This window comes from Schistocerca piceifrons, chromosome 11 (assembly GCF_021461385.2).
Source record: "Schistocerca piceifrons isolate TAMUIC-IGC-003096 chromosome 11, iqSchPice1.1, whole genome shotgun sequence".
NCBI lineage: Eukaryota > Metazoa > Arthropoda > Insecta > Orthoptera > Acrididae > Schistocerca > Schistocerca piceifrons.
The window spans coordinates 4,533,172-4,555,549 of NC_060148.1; the positions used below are offsets into that span (position 1 = coordinate 4,533,172).

The following is a 22,378-nucleotide window of genomic DNA, read 5'->3' on the forward strand; positions in this document are numbered from 1 at the left end:
CAACAGCTCTTTTACTCACTCCTTCAGAGAACTACGCGGACAGTACTTGCCGTAATCGTTCGAAGCGAACACACTCGCAGCACCGAGAATATGTAACGACTGCAGTCTTCACGAAACTACATTGCTCCTTCCGAAGATTTGGCAGAAAACAAGTCTTTGTTGACATTTAAAAATATTTCTGTTTTGAGAATTACTTTTGATGCTTATCATGCACTGCCTGAAAAATCAATGCTGAAAGTTGATCACGAATTAAGCTGCCAATTATCACTGCAGCCGTGCAATTCCTGCTGCAGACTGCAGTTTCAAAGCGTCAACCTTCAATCGTGCGAGACAGTTGATTTTTGTTATCTATCGACATGCCGTCACACATTACACTATTAATTTGTCCACTGCAGGTATCCAATATCAGACAAAACTCGTTATCAGCAATGTATGGTTTTACAATGTTCTCAAGATACTGAATTTGTCAGTTTACTAGATTTGGAGCAAGTGACAATTTTTCAGCAAGTCAGTTATACGATATGCCGAGGACCAAATTAATCATCAGTTTCTTACAAGCACGAGAAAACTTTATACGACAATTTTTCGGATGCCTTGCTGGAACATTGTGCCACGTATGAAGCGGTGGTATATGCTGCTACTCGAGGTAGTAACATGTCCCACTTCCTTTCTACTGAGCCGCGAAAGATGTGTAGGAACCTTAATTTACGGTAGTAGTGACAGAGGAAAGACCTTATACTGTGCGCACAGTTTTTATTTATGCGCAGATACGAAATGCAAATGTGAGTACCGTACAGCCACGAGGCACAATTGAGGGCGAGTCTTTTACTGCTGGGGAGGAGCCGTTTACACTTTGACGTCGCAACTTGGGGGTCCGTGGATGCCGACGAAGCAATGGCTGTTGTTCCAGAGAAGATAGTTTGAAGTGAGTGGATTAATTACTCATGTATGTCTTGGTTTTTGTGGATAATAACAATCTGTCAACAAGTCTGCTTATTAAAAGCTCAAATAAGAATGTTTAACTGGTATGTTGAAAGTATTATTGGGACTGCCAAAATACGTAAGGATTTTGAAAAGTAGAAGTTAAGTGGTTTTGCAGCGGGTAGCAAACGTGATCTTCCATTATCACAGTGCTTTCCTTTAAACCAGGGGTCTCCAAACTTTTTAGTCCACAGGCCACATTGACTTCCCACAAAGTTATAAGGGCCAAGATCTACCAAGTGGGATTGAAGCAACCTAGCACTCCACGATCACTGTATTGTAAGGCTAAAGGAAAGATGAAATCGCAAAAATCTAAGGTTGTGGAAACAGCTAAAAAAAATATTTTATACAATTTACTTGCTATATGTAATTTACAATGTAATCAAAAGAAAGTGAAACCTCGCTTAAGAATCATCTTCCATAATGATTGATTACTAAGGCTAGTGGCCGAAGTGGCGTCTATTTGAAAGACTTGCACCAGACTCGTGCGCAGAATAAAATGCAAAGAATTTTTTTACTTAAAATGTTTTCGCCAAACTAGTGTGTTACCTGTTGTTTTTTTTTCGCTATCGGACGGAGAACGGTCTGTCTGTCTATTGTGGATAGCCACAAGTTTAACCACGACCTTCCGCTTTGTAAAGATAGAGCTCCGACAATGTTGCGATAGGCCTCGAAACTCAATTGTCGGCACGATAGGCGCCACCTCAAATATTTGGGGGGCCGGATACCAGGGATGTCCGGCCAGCTGATGCGGGCCGCGGGTTGTAGTTTGGAGACCGCTGCTTTAGACGGTAAAGAAGTTTGATATAGCTACGAGTGGCAATGCACGGCAGGACTACAACATCGAGGAGTGACACGAGTGCATAAAGAGAAGATCTGGTGGTAATTACAGACATATGACTGGGAGATAGACATACGACTGGCAGATCACTGAATTGATACTCCAATTAAAAACTTCCCAACAGCAAACAGCAGTGGTAACATTCCAATGAATGCACAATTTGACATATACTACCAACTGTGACAACCATTAGTTTCTCTCCGTTATGCGATAATACGCACAGAATGCTCCTATTCGCAGAAACCGTACTCTGAATTGTTTTCGTACAATAGGCCTTAAAATTCTAATTCTTCACTAATTCGTGCTGTCTACTTTGTTATAACTCCTTATTGATTTATTGTTGTATTAACCCTCCTATCACAACCCATCTGGATGTGAAAAAAAACACAAATGGGGAAAAAAAAACTGCCAATTGTGTCCAAGAATCTAACAGTTTGTCTGCTCGGTGGACCTTTTTCTACATGTCTGCCCAAATTTTGCACCATTCGTACAACAGTATTGCTAGCAGCAACACTGGGAGGGTGCAAATGAATTTTCTTCAAATAGACACTGTAACAGCTGTTAAGTGTTAGTTACCTCTGATATCGCACACGGTGAGTTCACGTCAGTGAAGAACGCCTTTAAGACGAGTCAGACGCTACTATCGACACCCCGTCGAGTTTGGACGAGGTCGCATAGTGGGGCTACGAGGAGCCGGACAATCCTCCTGCGCTATTGCAGTGAGACCTCGCAGGAACGTAGCCACTGTGACGACTGCTGACAGCGGCGGTTACGAGAACGTACGGTTGCAAGGAGACCGGATCGCAGATGGTCACACGGCACTACCGAGAGGAAAGACCGTCGTGTTCAACGTGCGGCTGTGGCGGATTGTTCTCGAGCTAAATCAGCAATTTGAGCAGCAGTTGACACCACAGTGACACAACGAACTGTCGCAAATCGGTTACTCGGAGGTCAGCTCCGGGGCAGATGCCCTGCAGCGTGCATCCCACTGGCCTCAAACACCACTGTCTACAACTTCTGTAGTGTCGCGGAATAGTAAAGAGTCGGAAACGTGGAATACTGTCAAAGTTTCGTTGCCTATGCCGAGAGCCAGAGGCAGTAAGTTAGCCGAGGGGTAGGAGGATTTCACATATATCGGAATGTGTCGTCACGCAGGGGCAATGGCCGGGTTACACACAACGGGCGAGAGAGAATCGCTTAGCGCGCGGGTTTGTGTTAGACGGAGACTTTCGTAGAGTGCGAGACAGAGGTATAGCGTCAGCTGTACTGCATTTCGCAACTTCGCGTAAGTCTGCCGTAACAACACGTAACTCTGTCGCGAGAACACCCGAGGGGCGAGTACGACAGACGAATTGGCAGTATAAATGGGACGAATGCGTTCATTACAAACGAGCGCGACGTCAGGATGTCGCTCGTGCTGCCTTTAAATACGCCAGCTTTGACAGCAGCAAGGCACTCACACTCGCAGTTAGATGTGTACCGGGTCGCTGCTCGGTAATCGAGATGTTAATCTTTATTGAGCAGATGTTGCAGTAAGGGCAGCCCGTCCGGCAGCAGATGTGAGGGGACAGTACCGGCTCTGGTCCTCTCTGCTGCCGCTGTCAATCGTCGACCCGGGATCACCAGACATTGCGGCAGACTCGCTCGTCGCCAAAGCCGACCACACCGGTGAGCTGTCGTCGAGATCGTGCCGGGCCTAGGCCCCGTGCATCCGCCGTCATGACCGGGTGAGCTGACGACGCCGGCGGACTGCGGGCCGTTCTGCCCGTCCACCGTGGACGAGCCACCGGGAGGAGCAGGGAAGAAGATGGGGTGGGATAGAGTACACTCCGCACTACGAGAACGCCTCTCATGCAGACAGCATCGAGACTCGAACCCGGAGCCACCTGCCGGCCAGCCGAGCGCCGCCAGCCACGCGCGGCTGAATTAAGGACATTCCTCCGCTACGTCGCAGCACGCGGCGCTGAGCTAGCGAGACTGCGCGGCCCGGATCTGGTGTCATCGCTACGAGTCAGCGAGGACTCGGGGGAGGACGTTCGTATCACCGAGCCACATTGTACTCGGCAGGAATAAAGGCGTTACGAATTAATAACGTTTCTTTGGCGTTTCTGGCGCTTCTACAGTCATTTCCTAGCATCCTGACAACTGGAGAGGTCACCGCTCGGCCATCCAGTCCACCGTAGGCAACCGGGACCACAGATTTGGTGTCAGAAGTGGTCGCACCCACTGTCTACACTTCAGTAGCATCCAGTAAGAACCCATTAGAGGGCAGGCAGGGGGTCTGTCGTGTTTTCTGATCGGAGCCGGTTTTGCCTCAGTGTCAGTAATAGCCTACTGTCAGTCAGGGAAGGCCTTCAGCCGACCTGTCTGCCTGCTCGACAGATCGGACCTACGCCTGGTCCGGGGTGCGATTTCGTACGACAGCTGGAATGTTCTCGTCATTACCTCACACACCCTGACTGCAAATTTGTACACCAGTCTGATGATTCGAGCTGTTGTGCTGCCGTCTGGTCGAGACCTGAAACTGACAGCAGTGAGATTTTTGGGAAAATTTTAAGTGTATATCGACAGGATAGGCAGGTGTGGAATAGAGGTGGTGTATTTGTCACAGCAGACGAGAAAATCAAACCACCGAGGTAGAAATTGAAGCTACATGTGAAAGCGTTTGGACAAGACTCAGTATCATGGGTGACCATAAAATGATAATTGGAACCCTGTATCTCAATAGATTCATTTTCTGATGTAACCGAAAACTTTACAGAGAAGCTCAGTTCACTTGCACGTAAGTTCCCCAGTCATACAGTAAACATTGGTCGAGACTTTAATCGTCCAACAATTACTTGGGAAAACTGCAGCTTTGGCAGAGGTGGGTGTGACAAGACATTCTGTGAAACATTAATAAATGCCTTCCCAGAAACCATCTGGAACTGATAAGAACCCACTCATGATGGAAATATACTGAATCTAATGGCAATAAATAGACCTGCCTTCATATGAAACTTCCTGCCAGATTAAAACTGTGTGCCGGACCGAGACTCGAACTCGAGACCTTTGCCTTTCGTAGGTGTGTGCTTGGTAGAGCACGTGCCCGCGAAAAGCGAAGGTCCCGAGTTCGAGTCTCGGTCCGGCACACAGTTTTAATCTGGCAGGAAGTTTCATATCGGCGCACACTCCGCTGCAGAGTGAAAATCTCATTCTGGAGACCTGCCCTCGTCATGGAGTCCACATCGAAACCGGTATCGGTGACAGTGATGCAGTTGTGGCAACAGTGATTACCAAAGTACAAAGGATGGCTACAAGAATCGGAAAGGTATATATGTTCATTAAACTAGATAAAAAATCAATAGTGTCGTATTTCAACGAGTAACTTGAAACTTTCAGCAGAGGACAGGAGCTCTGGCTGGAGTTTAAAAGAATAGTTGACCATGCACTGGATAGATATGTACCCAGTAGAAGAGTTCATAATGTGAAGGAAGCTCCACGGTACACTGTCACTGTAAAGAAACTTCTAAGGAAACCGAGATTACCGCATAATACGTGTAAAAGAAAACGTAGGGCTATGGACAGAGACGTGCTAAATGAAACACATTTGGTTGTCAAGAGTGCAATGCGTGATATTTTCATAACTACCGTAGCATAATAGTGTCAAGTGATCTTTCACAGAAACCAAATAAATACCGGTCATTGTATTGTACTGTAAGGAACTAGGGACTTAGAAATGACGAAGAGGCTTCGTCCCTGCTGTAGCCCTTAGTGTTTCACAACCTCACAACAGGCTACAGCAGTACACTCACCCCACCACCGCCCCACACCAAACCCTGGGATATCGTTCGGTTCGGCTCCCAGTGGACCCCCCCCCCCCCCGCCCCCCCTCCCCCTGTGGGAACGTCTCACACGAGACGAGTGTAACCCAAATCTTTGTGTGGTAGAGTAATTCCAGTGTATGCATACGTGGACACACTGTTTGCGCAGCAATCGTCAATTTAGTGTAACTGAGGCGGAATACAGGGAACCGGCCCGCATTCGCCAAGGTAGATAGAAAACAGCCTTAAAAGCCATCCACAGACTGGCCGGCACACTGGACCTCGACACTAATCTGTCGGGCAAATTGGTGCTGGGGGCCGGCCTTCCCACCCGGAAGGCAGTGTGTTAGACCGCACGGCTAAACGGGCAGGCAATTCCACTCGTACTTAAAAACTGTTGGTGGCACCAAAGTTAGTGTGCAGTCCCTATTAATGAGACAGGAACTAAAATTGTGAGTTGTTGTTGTTGTGGTCTTCAGTCCTGAGACTGGTTTGATGCAGCTCTCCATGCTACTCTATACTGTGCAAGCTTCTTCATCTCCCAGTACTTTACTGCAACCTACATCCTTCTGAATCTGCTTAGTGTATTCATCTCTTGGTCTCCCTCTACGATTTTTACCCTCCACACTGCCCTCTAATACTAAATTGGTGATCCCTTTATGCCTCAGAACATGTCCTACCAACCGATCCCTTCTTCTTGTCAAGTTGTACCACAAACTTCTCTTCTCCTCATTAGTTATGTGATCTACCCATCTAATTTTCAGCATTCTCCTGTAGCACCACATTTCGAAAGCTTCAATTCTCTTCTTGTCTACACTATTTATCATCCATGTTTCACTTCCATACATGGGTAGCCATACAAACACTTTCAGAAACGACTTCCTGACACAAATTTATACTCCATGTTAAAAAATTTTTCTTCAGAAACGCTTTCCTTGCCATTGGCAGTCTACATTTTATATCCTCTCAACTTTGATCATCATCAGTTATTTTGCTCCCCAAATAGCAAACCTCCTATGCTACTTTAAGTGTCTCATTTCCTAATCTAATTCCCTCAGCATCACCCGACTTAATTCGACTACATTCCATTATCCCCGTTTTGCTTTTGTTGATGTTCATCTTATACCCTCCTTTCAAGACACTGTCCATTCCGTTCAACTGCTCTTCCAAGTACTTTGCTGTCTCTGACAGAATTACAATGTCATCGGCAAACCTCAAAGTTTTTATTTCTTCTCCATGGATTTTAATATCTACTCCGAACTTTTCTTTTGTTTCCTTCACTGCTTGCTCAATATAAAGATTGAATAACATCGGGGAGAGGCTACAACCCTGTCTCACTCCTTTCCCAACCACTGCTTCCCTTTCATGCCCCTCGACTCTTGTAACTGCCATCTGCTTTCTGTACAAATTGTAAATAGCCTTCCGCTCCCTGTATTTTACCCCTGCCACCTTCAGAATTTGAAAGAGAGTATTCCAGTCAACATTATCAAAAGCTTTCTCTAAGTCTACAAATGCTAGAAATGTAGGTTTGCCTTTCCTTAATCTTTCTTCTAAGAAAAGTCGTAGAGTCAGTATTGCCTCACGTGTTCCAACATTTCTACGTAATCCAAACTGATCTTCCCCAGGGTCGGCTTCTACCAGTTTTTCCATTCGTCTGTAAAGAATTGGCGTAAGTATTTTGCAGTTGTAGCTTATTAAACTGATTGTTCGGTAATTTTCACATCTGTCAACACCTGCTTTCTTTGGGATTGGAATTATTATATTCTTCTTGAAGTCTGAGGGTATTTCGCCTGTCTCATACATCTTGCTCACCAGATGGTAGAGTTGTCAGGACTGGCTCTCCCAAGGCCATCAGTAGTTCTAATGGAATGTTGTCTACTCCCGGGGCCTTGTTTCGACTCAGGTCTTTCAGTGCTCTGTCAAACTCTTCACGCAGTATCGTATCTCCCATTTCGTCTTCATCTATATCCTCTTCCATTTCCATAATATTGTCCTCAAGTACATCGCCCTTGTATAGACCCTCTATATACTCCTTCCACCTTTCTGCTTTCCCTTCTTTGCTTAGAACTGGGTTGCCATCTGAGCTCTTGATATTCATACAAGTGGCTCTCTTTTCTCCAAAGGTCTCTTTAATTTTCCTGTAGGCAGTATCTATCTTACCCCTAGTGAGACAAGCCTCTACATCCTTACATTTGTCCTCTAGCCATCCCTGCTTAGCCATTTTGCACTTCCTGTCGATATTATTTTTGAGACATTTGTATTCCTTTTTGCCCGCTTCATTTACTGCATTTTTATATTTTCTCCTTTCATCAATTAAATTCAATATTTCTTCTGTTACCCAAGGGATTACCAGCCCTCGTCTTTTAACCTATTTGATCCTCTGCTGTCTTCACTATTTCATCCCCCAAAGCTACCCATTCTTGTGGGTAGCAAAGCAAAAGCAGAAATGCTTAACTCCGTTTTCAAATGTTGCTTTACAATGGAAAACCCAGGAGAATGGCCTCTCAGTATTAGTGTCACTGGTGTTGGGAAACTATTGAAAACATTAAACATGAATGAAGCTCCAGGGACAAATGAAGTCCCCGTCAGATTCTATACTGAATTTGCAGACGAGTTAGCCCCTCTTCTAAATATAATCTAGTGTAGATTCCTCAAACAAAAGAACGTGCCCAGTTCTTGAAAAATGGCACAGGTCGCACCTGTCTACAAGAAGGGTGGTACACTGTTGTCCAATATCCGTGAGATCGATTTGTAGTAGAATCTTAGAACATTTTCTGAGCTCAAACAGAATGAGGTATCTTGAATAGAAATACCTTCTCAATGGCAACCAGCACGGATTTAGAGAACATTAACTGTGTGAAACCCAACTTGCACTTTTCTCACACGACATACTGAAATCTTCAGCTCACGGCAACCAGGTTGATGCAGTATTTCTCGATTTCTGAAAAGCATTTTACTCGGTACCACACCAATGCTTATTGTCAAAAATACGATCATATGGCGTTCCGAGTGAAATTTGTGATGAGGTTGAGGAACTTTTGGTAGGGAGGACGCAGCGTGTCATCTCGGATGGAGTGTCAGCATCAGATGGTGAAACTTCGGGTGTGCCCCAGGGTAGTGTGTTGGGACACTTGCTGTTCGTGTTGTGTGTTAATGACACTGCAGACTATGTTAACAGTATAATCAGGCTTTTTGCAGATGATGCAGTTATCTATAATGGAGTACTATCTGAGAGAAGCAGCATAAATATTCAGTCAGATCTTGATAAGATTTCAACGGGTGCAGAGATTGGCATCTTGCTCTAAATGTGCAGAAATGTTAAATTTTGCACTTCACAAAACAAAAAAAGTAGTATCCTATGGCTATAATATCGATGAGTCACTGTTTGAATCTGCCAGCCCATACAAATACATAGGTTCAGGCATGAGTTTACTGGTAGAATACTGTGGAAGTGCAATCAGTTCACACAGGAGACTGCTTACAAATAACTCACGCAAGTGGTTCTAGAATGTTGCTGAAATGAGTGGGAACCATACCAGATAGGACTAACGGGAGATACTGAATGTATACAGAGAAGGACAGCACGAATAGTCACAGGTTTGTTTCATCCGTGGAAAAGTGTCACGGAGATACTGAGGGAACTTAACTGGAAGATCCCTGAAGACACACAAACTATCCCGAGAAAGTCTGTTAACCAAGTTTCAAGAAACGGCTTGAAATACACTACAGGCCATTAACACGGCTACACAATGAAGATGACATGCTACAGACGTGAAATTTAACCGACAGGAAGAAGATGCAGTGATATGCAAATGATTAGCTTTTCAGAGCATTCACACGAGGTTGGCGCCGGTGGCGACACCTACAACGTGCTGACACGAGGAAAGTTTCCAACCGATTTCTCATACACAAACAGCAGTTGTCCGGCGTTGCCTGGTCAAACGTTGTTGTGATGCGTCGTGTAAGAAGGAGAAATGCTTACCATCACATTTCCAACTTCGATAAAGGTCAGATTGTAGCCTATCGCGATTGCGGTTTATCGTATTGCGACATTGCTGCTCGTGTTGGTCGAGATCGAAGGACTGTTAGCAGAAAATGGAATCAGTGCGTTCAGGAGGGTAATACGGAACGCCGTGCAGGATCCCGACAGCCTCGTATCACTAGCAGTCGAGATGACAGGCATCTTATCCGCAAGGCTGTAACGGATCGTGCAGCCACGTCTCAATTCCTGAGTCAACAGATGGGGACATTTGCAAGACAACAACCATCTGCACGAACAGTTCGACGACGTTTGCAGCAGCACGGACTATCAGCTCTGAGACCATGGCCACGGTTACCCTTGACGCTGCATCACAGACAGGAGCTCCTGCGACGGTGTACTTGACGACGAACCTGGGTGGACGAATGACAAAATGTCATTCTTTCGCATGAATCCAGGTTCTGTTTACAGCATCACGATGGTGGCATCCGTGTTTGGCGACATCACGGTGAACGCACATTTGAAGCGTGTATTCATCATCGCCATACTGGCGTATCACCCGGCGTGATGGTATGGTGTGCCATTGGTTACACGTCTCGGTCACCTCTGGTTCGCATTGACGGCACTTTGAACAGTGGACGTTACATTTCAGATGTGTTACGACCCGTGGCTCTACCCTTCATTCGATCCGTGCGAAACCCTACATTTCAGCAGGATAATTCACGACCGCACGTTGCAGGTCCTTTACAGGCCTTTATGGATACAGAGAATGTTCGACTGCTGCGCTGGCCAGCACATTCTCCAGATCTCTCACCAACTGAAAATGTCTGGTCAATGGTGGCCGAGCAAGTGACTCATCACAATACGCGAGTCACTACTCTCGATGAACTGTGGTATCGTGTTGAAGCTGCACGGGCAGCTGTACCTGTACACGCCATCCGAGCTCTGTTTGACTCAATGCCCAGGCGTATCGAGGCCGTTATAACGGCCAGAGGTGGTTCTTCTGTGTACTGATTTCTCAGGATCTATGCACCCAAATTGCGTGAAAATATAATCACATGTCGGTTCCAGTATAATATATTTGTCCAATGAATACCCGTTGATCATCTGCATTTCTTCATGGTGTAGCAATTTTAATGGCCAGTAGTGTATTACTCTAGGAATATACTACAAACCTCTATGTATCGCACAACACAGGGATCGTGAGGATAAGTCATTCTTCTCGCACTCCATACATGAATGGAGCAGGAAGAAATCCAAATAACCGGTACAATGGGATATACCCTCTGAAGTGCACCTCACAGTGGCTTGCACAGTATAGAGATGGATGTAGACATTCATGAACAGCATTCCAGGGGCTGTTGTCCGACACGATATCACCAACATACCACTATGTGCGACACCAACACGGTCTGCAGTGTGTCAGCATGTCGCCTCTGCCTGCTCGACCCCAGATCTGTCTCCAATTGAACATCATCAGACGACGACCCCAGAGTGGTCGACAACTGGCACAAACCGTCCCTACATCGACTGATCGAGTGCAACAGGCGTGGAACTCCAGCCCAGAAATTTACATCCGGCACCTGAACAACATGATGCATGCACGTTTGCATTCTCACATTCAAAATTTTTGCCGTTACACCTGTTATTAATGTACCAGCAATTCTCATTTACGGTGGTTTATATTGTGCTTACATTAACGTGTGCTCATGCAATGTTGATCACTTACCCATGTTACCTACACAAATGTATTCCTTAAATTTCATTACTCTACAGTTTTTGGTGTTGCGATGCTTTTTCTGTCAGTGTATATGGTGATGAATAATGCTCAGTTGTCTATTATCTACTTATCCTGTCAGTTCGATCACGCATCACGAACTCCGAGTGCAGTTTAATAAAAAAATGCAGCTGTTCAGCCAAAATATCTTTGAGTCTTCTATTTTAGGTTGTGCACAAGTGACCTGCCAAGTACGAGCCAAATCGGTCGGTCGTATCTGAGGCCTTTCCCCTATAGGATGTAAAATATCACCAAGCCATTTATAAACGTAGCATTTTCCACAAGTCTGTTATGAAACACTTGTAGAGGTTCTACAGCATTAAATACATTCTAGGTGACCATGAACCATGGACCTTGCCGTTGGTGGGGAGGCTTGCGTGCCTCAGCGATACAGATAGCCGTACCGTAGGTGCAACCACAACGGAGGGGTATCTGTTGAGAGGCCAGACAAACGTGTGGTTCTGAAGAGGGGCAGCAGCCTTTTCAGTAGTTGCAAGGGCAACAGTCTGGATGATTGACTAATCTGGCCTTGTAACAATAACCAAAACGGCCTTGCTGTGCTGGTACTGCAAACGGCTGAAAGCAAGGGGAAACTACAGCCGTAATTTTTCCCGAGGGCATGCAGCTTTACTGTATGATTACATGATGATGGCGTCCTCTTGGGTAAAATATTCCGGAGGTAAAATAGTCCCCCATTCGGATCTCCGGGCGGGGACTACTCAAGAGGATGTCGTTATCAGGAGAAAGAAAACTGGCGTTCTACGGATCGGAGCGTGGAATGTCAGATCCCTTAATCGGGCAGGTAGGTTAGAAAATTTAAAAAGGGAAATGGATAGGTTGAAGTTAGATATAGTGGGAATTAGTGAAGTTCGGTGGCAGGAGGAACAAGACTTCTGGTCAGGTGACTACAGGGTTATAAACACAAAATCAAATAGGGGTAATGCAGGAGTAGGTTTAATAATGAATAGGAAAATAGGAATGCGGGTAAGCTACTACAAACAGCATAGTGAACGCATTATTGTGGCCAAGATAGATACGAAGCCCACGCCTACTACAGTAGTACAAGTTTATATGCCAACTAGCTCTGCAGATGACGAAGAAATTGAAGAAATGTATGATGAAATAAAAGAAATTATTCAGATTGTGAAGGGAGGCGAAAATTTAATAGTCATGGGTGACTGGAATTCGAGTGTAGGAAAAGGGAGAGAAGGAAACATAGTAGGTGAATATGGATTGGGGGACAGAAATGAAAGAGGAAGCCGCCTGGTAGAATTTTGCACAGAGCACAACATAATCATAACTAACACTTGGTTTAAGAATCATGAAAGAAGGTTGTATACATGGAAGAACCCTGGAGATACTAAAAGGTATCAGATAGATTATATAATGGTAAGACAGAGATTTAGGAACCAGGTTTTAAATTGTAAGACATTTCCAGGGGCAGATGTGGACTCTGACCACAATCTATTGGTTATGACCTGTAGATTAAAACTGAAGAAACTGCAAAAAGGTGGGAATTTAAGGAGATGGGACCTGGATAAACTAAAAGAACCAGAGGTCGTACAGAGATTCAGGGAGAGCATAAGGGAGCAATTGACAGGAATGGGGGAAATAAATACAGTAGAAGAAGAATGGGTAGCTTTGAGGGATGAAGTAGTGAAGGCAGCAGAGGATCAAGTAGGTAAAAACACGAGGGCTAGTAGAAATCCTTGGGTAACAGAAGAAATATTGAATTTAATTGATGAAAGGAGAAAATATAAAAATGCAGTAAGTGAAACAGGCAAAAAGGAATACAAACGTCTCAAAAATGAGATCGTCAGGAAGTGCAAAATGGCTAAGCAGGGATGGCTAGAGGACAAATGTAAGGATGTAGAGGCCTATCTCACTAGGGGTAAGATAGATACCGCCTACAGGAAAATTAAAGAGACCTTTGGAGAAAAGAGAACGACTTGTATGAATATCAAGAGCTCAGATGGAAACCCAGTTCTAAGCAAAGAAGGGAAAGCAGAAAGGTGGAAGGAGTATATAGAGGGTCTATACAAGGGCGATGTACTTCAGGACAATATTATGGAAATGGAAGAGGATGTAGATGAAGATGAAATGGGAGATATGATACTGCGTGAAGAGTTTGACAGAGCACTGAAAGACCTGAGTCGAAACAAGGCCCCCGGAGTAGACAATATTCCATTGGAACTACTGACGGCCGTGGGAGAGCCAGTCTTGACAAAACTCTACCATCTGGTGAGCAAGATGTATGAAACAGGCGAAATACCCTCAGACTTCAAGAAGAATATAATAATTCCAATCCCAAAGAAAGCAGGTGTTGACAGATGTGAAAATTACCGAACTATCAGCTTAATAAGTCACAGCTGCAAAATACTAACACGAATTCTTTACAGACGAATGGAAAAACTAGTAGAAGCCAACCTCGGGGAAGATCAGTTTGGATTCCGTAGAAACACTGGAACACGTGAGGCAATACTGACCTTACGACTTATCTTAGAAGAAAGATTAAGGAAAGGCAAACCTACGTTTCTAGCATTTGTAGACTTAGAGAAAGCTTTTGACAATGTTGACTGGAATACTCTCTTTCAAATTCTAAAGGTGGCAGGGGTAAAATACAGGGAGCGAAAAGCTATTTACAATTTGTACAGAAACCAGATGGCAGTTATAAGAGTCGAGGGACATGAAAGGGAAGCAGTGGTTGGGAAGGGAGTAAGACAGGGTTGTAGCCTCTCCCCGATGTTGTTCAATCTGTATATTGAGCAAGCAGTAAAGGAAACAAAAGAAAAATTCGGAGTAGGTATTAAAATTCATGGAGAAGAAATAAAAACTTTGAGGTTCGCCGATGACATTGTAATTCTGTCAGAGACAGCAAAGGACTTGGAAGAGCAGTTGAATGGAATGGACAGTGTCTTGAAAGGAGGATATAAGATGAACATCGACAAAAGCAAAACAAGGATAATGGAATGTAGTCTAATTAAGTCGGGTGATGCTGAGGGAATTAGATTAGGAAATGAAGCACTTAAAGTAGTAAAGGAGTTTTGCTATTTGGGGAGCAAAATAACTGATGATGGTCGAAGTAGAGAGGATATAAAATGTAGGCTGGCAATGGCAAGGAAAGCGTTTCTGAAGAAGAGAAATTTGTTAACATCCAGTATTGATTTAAGTGTCAGGAAGTCATTTCTGAAAGTATTCGTATGGAGTGTAGCCATGTATGGAAGTGAAACATGGACGATAACTAGTTTGGACAAGAAGAGAATAGAAGCTTTCGAAATGTGGTGCTACAGAAGAATGCTGAAGATTAGATGGGTAGATCACATAACTAATGAGGAAGTATTGAATAGGATTGGGGAGAAGAGAAGTTTATGGCACAACTTGACCAGAAGAAGGGATCGGCTGGTAGGACATGTTCTAAGGCATCAAGGGATCACCAATTTAGTATTGGAGGGCAGCGTGGAGGGTAAAAATCGTAGAGGGAGACCAAGAGATGAATACACCAAGCAGATTCAGAAGGATGTAGGTTGCAGTAGGTACTGGGAGATGAAAAAGCTTGCACAGGATAGAGTAGCATGGAGAGCTGCATCAAACCAGTCTCAGGACTGAAGACCACAACAACAACAACAGGTGACCATATTTAAATCCACAGCCAGCTCAGTCACAAAAGAAAGAAAAAAAAAAAAGGTCATCTGACTCGATAATTCACAATAAAGTTCCAATGCATTCAACTGTTCTGTGCTTGAATATCTGGACCAAAACATGCAATGCCAACAGTTGAAATGATACAAAAAGTCTTCAGTAATCTGTACTGGTATCACTGGATCTGCACAACCCCTTCTGACGAAAAGGATTTATATTCCTTTCGGTCAAATCTTCTATGAAAGTGCTACTTGAAATACAGCAGGTCACACGAATAAAACAGAGAATATACTTTATACTCTGAATTTCAGAGAATATTCTTAGGTTTGCACAAATAAAGTGAGTCTGCAAATATACTCCACCCGAGAATGTTCTCAGCTCGAGTAAAAGGGTGGGGGGAAGTTGCTCAACATTGAGATCATTCTTCGATTTCGTACGAATAAAACTAGAAAAGTTTCTCACAAGTGGAGAACATTCTCCATTTTCCTAATGTGAGTTGCATAGCATACTTTGAGCTGAGTAAGTTATGTTTTGTTTATGTGTTACCAAGTGTTTTTAGTGAAAACAGCAAACTTTATGGTGCTCAAAAGGCAAAAAAAAAAAAGATATATGCAGCACAAAGGAACACAGAAGAAAAAACTGTAGTTTATACAGATTTGACAGTGAAAACTTAATTCCATTCACAAATCACTTTCTACATGAAAATCACGAAAAAAGGTGTGCCTTTCCAATGAATGTAAAATGAAAACATTTTTGTGCTATTTAGCAGACCCGAGCTTTCAGACTTGTGTAGAAGACTTAGGAACACACTAGACAATTGTGTGGCTAACATTTTCGTATGTTCTTCAGCAAAATTAACAGAAAAAACCCTGTTGCAAATCCAATTTCAGAGAAACGTAAACGAATTAAAAACAGCAAAAGTTAAGCGGCAGTCAAGATACCAGTTTCCACGGGTGGTGGGGGCACTCGATTGCACAAACGTACCAATAATAAAACCTTCTGCACTTGGAAGTTAATAAATTAAGGGGACAGTGAACGTGAAATTCGTAGAAATTTGATATTTTCTGTTTTCTACTCCATAATGTACTTTGGACTTTCCTGAACATTTTGGTATATAATACATTAAAGTCCGACAATTGTGAGACCTCCAAATAATATTTTGAATGTTGACGTGTGACTGTCAAATTTTGCAGCTACGCGTAGACTGCCACAGTTGGGCAGTCATATCTTGGGAACTACAGATTCTAGAAGGTTGCTGCTACATCAGAAGCTGTTGAACAAAATGAAGGTGACACAGACATCAGCAATGCTGCGGACGGATCCTGGAAAAAGCATGGGTTTAGTTCTAAAAATCATCTGCAGTAAGTATCGACACTGTAAAAGTTTTGGATTTTGAAGTTCTCAGCAAGTACTGCCAAGGTTGTACAGTGAAGCAGAACAGATTACTTCATAAGCAGCAGTGTATAATAAATTACGATGGCACAAGTGGAGGAATGGAGGTACAAGGAGCAGTGAAAATTTTCCAGCATTTGCAGGAGAGAGGTGTCAGATATGTGAATTACTTAGATGATGGAGACAGCAAGGCTTTCATTGCAGTACAAAACACTAAGCCATATGATGTTCCTATATGAGGAGCATTCAAGTTCTAAGGCCTCTGATTTTTTTTCTCCGGACTGGAAGGAGATAGAAACATGCGCATTGTTTTAAAATGAGGCTGCATTCATTGTCAATACGTCCCAGAGATGGCAGCACCGTACGGCAGATGGAATTTTACCACCAGCGGCGAGAATCAGAACTGTTTTAAATACTTAAAATGGCGACGTTTTCCTTACTTGAACAGCGTGCAATCATTCGTTTTCTGAATTTGCGTGGTGTGAAACCAATTGAAATTCATCGACAGTTGAAGGAGAGATGTGATGAAGGAGTTATGGATGTGTCGAAAGTGCATTCGTGGGTGTGACAGTTTAATGAAGGCACAACATCGTGTGACGACAAACCGAAACAACCTCGGGCTCGCACAAGCCGGTCTGACGACACGATCGAGAAAGTGGAGAGAATTGTTTTGGGGGATCGCCGGATGGCTGTTGAACAGATTGCCTCCAGAGTTGGCATTTATGTGGGTTCTGTGCACACAATCCTGCACAATGACCTGAAAATGCGAAAAGTGTCATCCAGGTGGGTGCCACGAATGCTGACGGACGACCACACGGCTGCCCGTGTGGCACGTTGCCGAGCAATGTTGACGCGCAACGACAGCACGAATGGGACTTTTTGTTGGTTGTGACAATGGATGAGATGTGGATGCCATTTTTCAATCCAGAAACAAAGCACCAGTCAGCTCAATGGAAGCACACAGATTCACCGCCACCAAAAAAATTTCGGGTAACCGCCAGTGCTGAAAAAATGATGGTGTCCATGTTCTGGGACAGCGAGGGCGTAATCCTTACCCATTGCATTCCAAAGGGCACTACGGTAACAGGTGCATCCTACGAAAATGTTTTGAAGAACAAATTCCTTCCTGCACTGCAACAAAAACGTCCGGGCAGGGCTGCGCGTGTGCTGTTTCACCGAGACAACGCACCCGCACATCGAGCTAACGTTACGCAACAATTTCTTCGTGATAACAACTTTGAAGTGATTCCTCGTGCTCCCTACTCACCTGGCCTGGCTCCTAGTGACTTTTGGCTTTTTACAACAATGAAAGACACTCTCCGTGGCTGCACATTCACCAGCCGTGCTGCTGTTGCCTCAGCGATTTTCCAGTGGTCAAAACAGACTCCTAAAGAAGCCTTCGCCGCTGCCACGGAATCGTGGCGTCAGCGTTGTGAAAAATGTGTACGTCTGCAGGGCGATTACGTCGAGAAGTAACGCCTGTTTCATCGATTTCGGGTGAGTAGTTAATTAGAAAAAAAATCGGAGGCCTTAGAACTTGAATGCACCTCGTACAAAAACTTGAGTGTGTAGAACAAGTCAAGGAAAGGATGGGAACACGTCTGCGTAACCTAAAAACCAAAATTGTCTGATGGCAAGACAATGAAATGTGCTGGAAGACTAACGGACAAAGTAATTGATGAATTACAGGAATATGATGGGAAGGCCATTAGAGATAACTGTGACAGTTCGGAGAAGATGAAAAGAACTGTGTGGAGCACTTTCCTTCATCGAATATAACCGATGAAAAGCCATGTTGTGCTTTGTGTCCACCTCCACCAAACACTTGATGTAAATACAGGCAAGCTGGATTTTCTGGCACTCTGCATGAATTTACACACAAACATTCTCTTCCTTTGGCAGTAATGGAGGCAATAAAATCTATTTACAGAGATCTGGCAAATCCTGAGCTACAAAACAAGTGTTTTCATGGGAAGACACAGAATGTGAATGAGACCTTCAATAATGTGTGGTGGCATGTGCCTAAAAATATACTTGTTGGCCTTGTGACTCAAAGTTAGCAGTGTCTGATGCTGTAATAAATTTTAATGGTGGGAACTATGAAAGACTTAAGGTTGTGGAGAAGTTAGGGGTAAGATTTGGACAAAACACAGCTAAAGGACTGCGGGAACTGGATGAGCTTCGTGTACGTGATACAGAGTTAGCTGCTCAGCAAATGACAAAAGAAGCAAGGAAGAAGAGGAGGAGGAGGCAAGCACTGGGCTGTTGTGACACTGAAGAAGGAGGTACAGACCATGGACCAGGGCAATTATAGTGCATAAAAGATGCAGAAATGTACGTCTGTGTAAGAACTTGTAATAAAAGAGTTTTAAACCTCAATATCTCTGAAATACATTTTTTGCAATGACCTATTTTGTAAAAAGGTATTGATAGTAGAGACGTGAAATTTTCACAGCACGCCAAGTGCGAGATTCAACACATATGGAACTACAATAATTGAAATATCCCGAGTTGTTTTGTTTTCATGTTCATTTATTTACAAAATTCTGTCAAAAATTGAGTGTTTGAAAAAAATACAATTTCAGTAAAATGTTTTTTATTCCAGTCTTTGATCACAATACGAATTCTTTAGACGATGACCGGTTTCAGTCCGTAATGACCATCCTCAGATCTTTTTCACGCCATGTCCTAAAGTGGTAAGGTCATAATGGCACCGTCATACAGATCTAAAATAAGGTGTAGAATAGGCCGCATCGTCCACACAGTCATTATTGCAAGTCATTATTGCAGTTGCAATAATGACTGTGTGGACGATGCGGCCTATTCTACACCTTATTTTAGATCTACGAGACTATACTATGCCGATTATATTTACACGTTTTGACGATGCCTTTATGGCCTTATCACTTTACGACATGGCGTAAAAAATATCTGAGGATTGTCATTAAGGACTGAAACCAGTCATCGTCTAAAGAATTCATATTGTGATCAAAGACTGGAATAAAAAACATTTGACATTATTGGATCACTGTTTTTATACGCAACCATGTCACAGATGGTGAGACAATTTTAGTAATAATTCTAGTTCAGTGTATCTAGAAAGGTGCATTCAATAGTTATGGAAAATTGTAAGTTGGTGTCTTAAAAAGTTTCCAAGATAATGGGTCACAAAATTTGATAATTTAACATTGGTGGCATAGGACATACAATGTCACCTTAATTGAAAAGGTTTTCCTTCCATAAATGTGCAGGTGACACGTGGTTATAGTGAAATGTTCACTTGTGTTGCTGCTTCATGGCCTGACACAGTACATGATGCTAGGGCAATGAGAAACTCAGATGTATTCCTCATGAGAAAATGTGCAATGGTTTACTTTTAGGAGCTGAAGGATATGGTGCAGCACTGCGGTTTATGACACCATTCCAGAATCCTGAAACATCTGATGAGAGGGCGTACAACAGACTACACTCTACGGGAAGGGTGATAATCGAATGGTGCTTTGGACAGCTGAAAAGGCGTTCCCAGGTCTGCAAAACAAAATAAGTGCTGCCCAAACAAAAATCCAAACCGATCACAGCCTGTTTTGTTTTGCACACTGTAGCAAAACAAACTGGGGATGATAACTCTGAGGCACTTAGTGAAGATAACAATCATCCATTACAGGGAGAAGAGAAAACAGCAATCATATATGTACACAATACAAAGAGAAAACTGGAAATTGTTAGTGTAATATGTCAACTGTAGCGTGCGGGAGTTTGTTCCAAACATTGTACAAATAAAAATAATCCATGTGTTTTTTGTAAATAAAATAATTTTTACTTCTTCAAATACAACAAAATACCATTTTCATGGAAATAAAAAATAGTGTTCTGCTCTCACATAAGAATATGCAATTTACTGTTTTCTTCCTCCTCTCTCACTGATTTTACTTTCATCAAAAATTGTTTAAGCTGTAACATCTCCAACAGGTACATGTTATTCTTACAGTTCTACTTTACCAAAAATTGTGTCAAGGGTATGGTGAAGGTATTTACCAAATACTACAGTAAATAATTGTACAAACTGTTTAACCTTTAATATTTCAGACAGGAACATATTACTCTTTTTGTTCTACTTTACCGCAATTTGTTTCAAAGGTGTGGTGAATGTAATTGTTAGAAATCACAGTAAATAAAAGCACAAATCATTTAACTTTTAACATTTCAATATGGAACATGTTATTCTTATGGCGTCAGTGAAAAGAAATTTGAACTCAAATCATTTCTGTACGAGGATACGGATTTATGACGATGTACAACAAACATTTAACTTAAAAATTAATTTTTAATTTTACAAATACTACATAACAAAATATCAGATGTGAAGAAAATAAAATTGTTCTTAGTTACATAGGGAAATGAAAACCACTATTTCTCTTTTCCTTCCTCTCACATGAATTTTCATTGTTTTCGATTTAAAACATCGAGCAGGTAGAGAAAACCAGTCTCTGTAGTTCTACATCTGACAAATTTTTGGGTTTCTCAGTCTCTGTAGTTAATAACCATCATTTTGTAGCCAAAAGAGGAGAAAAAGCAATGGCTGTCACCTCAGAGCCCACTACATCTGACAGATCTTCAACTACAATTGGTGACACTTGTAAAAATGAGTGCGGATCAAAGAAAATAGCATCAGAATTGTGGGATACCACAACTTTGAAATTACCATCAGGGTACGGCACACTTTTCGATGACGACGCCCATACTGCAAAAGCCCCTGAAACAAACAAAAAAGGAAAACAGTAGTAGTGTGTGTCACAACTTTATTTGAAATGAGTACATGTAGCAAGCAGGATTATGCAGAACATGGGAGGGGTCTGTCCAATTTCATGCATGCTCCAATGCACTAGGTTTACTGAAAATATAGTCAACTTTTGATTTGATTTTGACAGGGAAGCTAAAACAGCTTCGGTATAACCTGCCACTGCCCGCACCGAAACTGAGTTTATTGTGTGGTATCGCTCCCAGTATATCCATCAAAGCCAACCAATGCCCTCAAATAGTGCAAGGAGCCCGTTTACCAGTTTTTTGTCAGATTGTAACATTACGAGTCAAGATAGCTGTAACGAAAATTGAATAGCGTAAAGTTATCATTAAAAACTCACGCCGCGTGATTTGTGACGATTTGGTTGGTCATAATAGTAGTAACATGCTTTTGAATACAATTAAAATATGACGGCGATACCTGTTTAGTGTTATTGGAAATAATATGTAGTAAATCAATGAGTAAGGTAGCCGATCCTATAAGAGAAGGTAAAATTGGGCATATTAAGGTGTTTTACTTTATGTCGACTAAGCCGATGATACGGCATCTTTTTATCCGTTTACTCTTAGAAAAAAACAAACAAGTAACGAAGTGCTAACTGTGCGTTGTGAAAAATATAGGGGCGAATTTTAAATAGCTACAGTGTATAATCAGACTAACAAATGGACATTCAGTTATGCGAAATAGCGGACAGCGAAGTGTGGTCATTAAATTGAGTACACCTACAGGGCGGTCAATTCCGGGATAAGTCTATTCGCATCTCATGAGGGACGCGGTATTGAGACCGTTTTTTTTTTTTTTTTTTTTTTTTTTAAATTATATCACGGAGAGCGGGCTTCAATTTATAAAAAGGAGAAAAGCTGTATCATTATCATTGACTGTTGGTGTTAAGCAACCAAAACTGTTCATCAAAGGGTTTCGGTGAATGAGTGGTGAATGCGAAATGAAACTGTGAACGAAGTTATGTTAAATAAAGCAGAAGAGACAAGACAGTTTGGTCGTATCTGTTATTATTCCATAAACCGTAACATTTATTCTCGTTGTACGAAGCCTTTATAGATGATCGTTATGACAATTTGCTTTGAAGGGATCTCGTTACGAGTTAAGTTTTGGGGACCTGGTCAACAGGGGATAGTTCGTAGATCTTAACTACTGCAGCTATTCT

At 42.8% G+C, this 22,378-nt stretch overlaps 1 protein-coding gene across 1 annotated transcript in view; it reads right to left on the minus strand.

The window, feature by feature from the left end:
* The window catches only part of LOC124719933 (myoneurin-like), a 119,564-nt gene that overhangs the window by 74,806 nt on the left and 22,380 nt on the right, over window positions 1–22,378 (minus strand). The window contains exon 3 of the mRNA XM_047245128.1: window positions 21,115–21,165. Within this exon, the coding sequence (XP_047101084.1) occupies window positions 21,115–21,165 (51 nt within the window). The remainder of the gene's footprint in view (window positions 1–21,114; window positions 21,166–22,378) is intronic.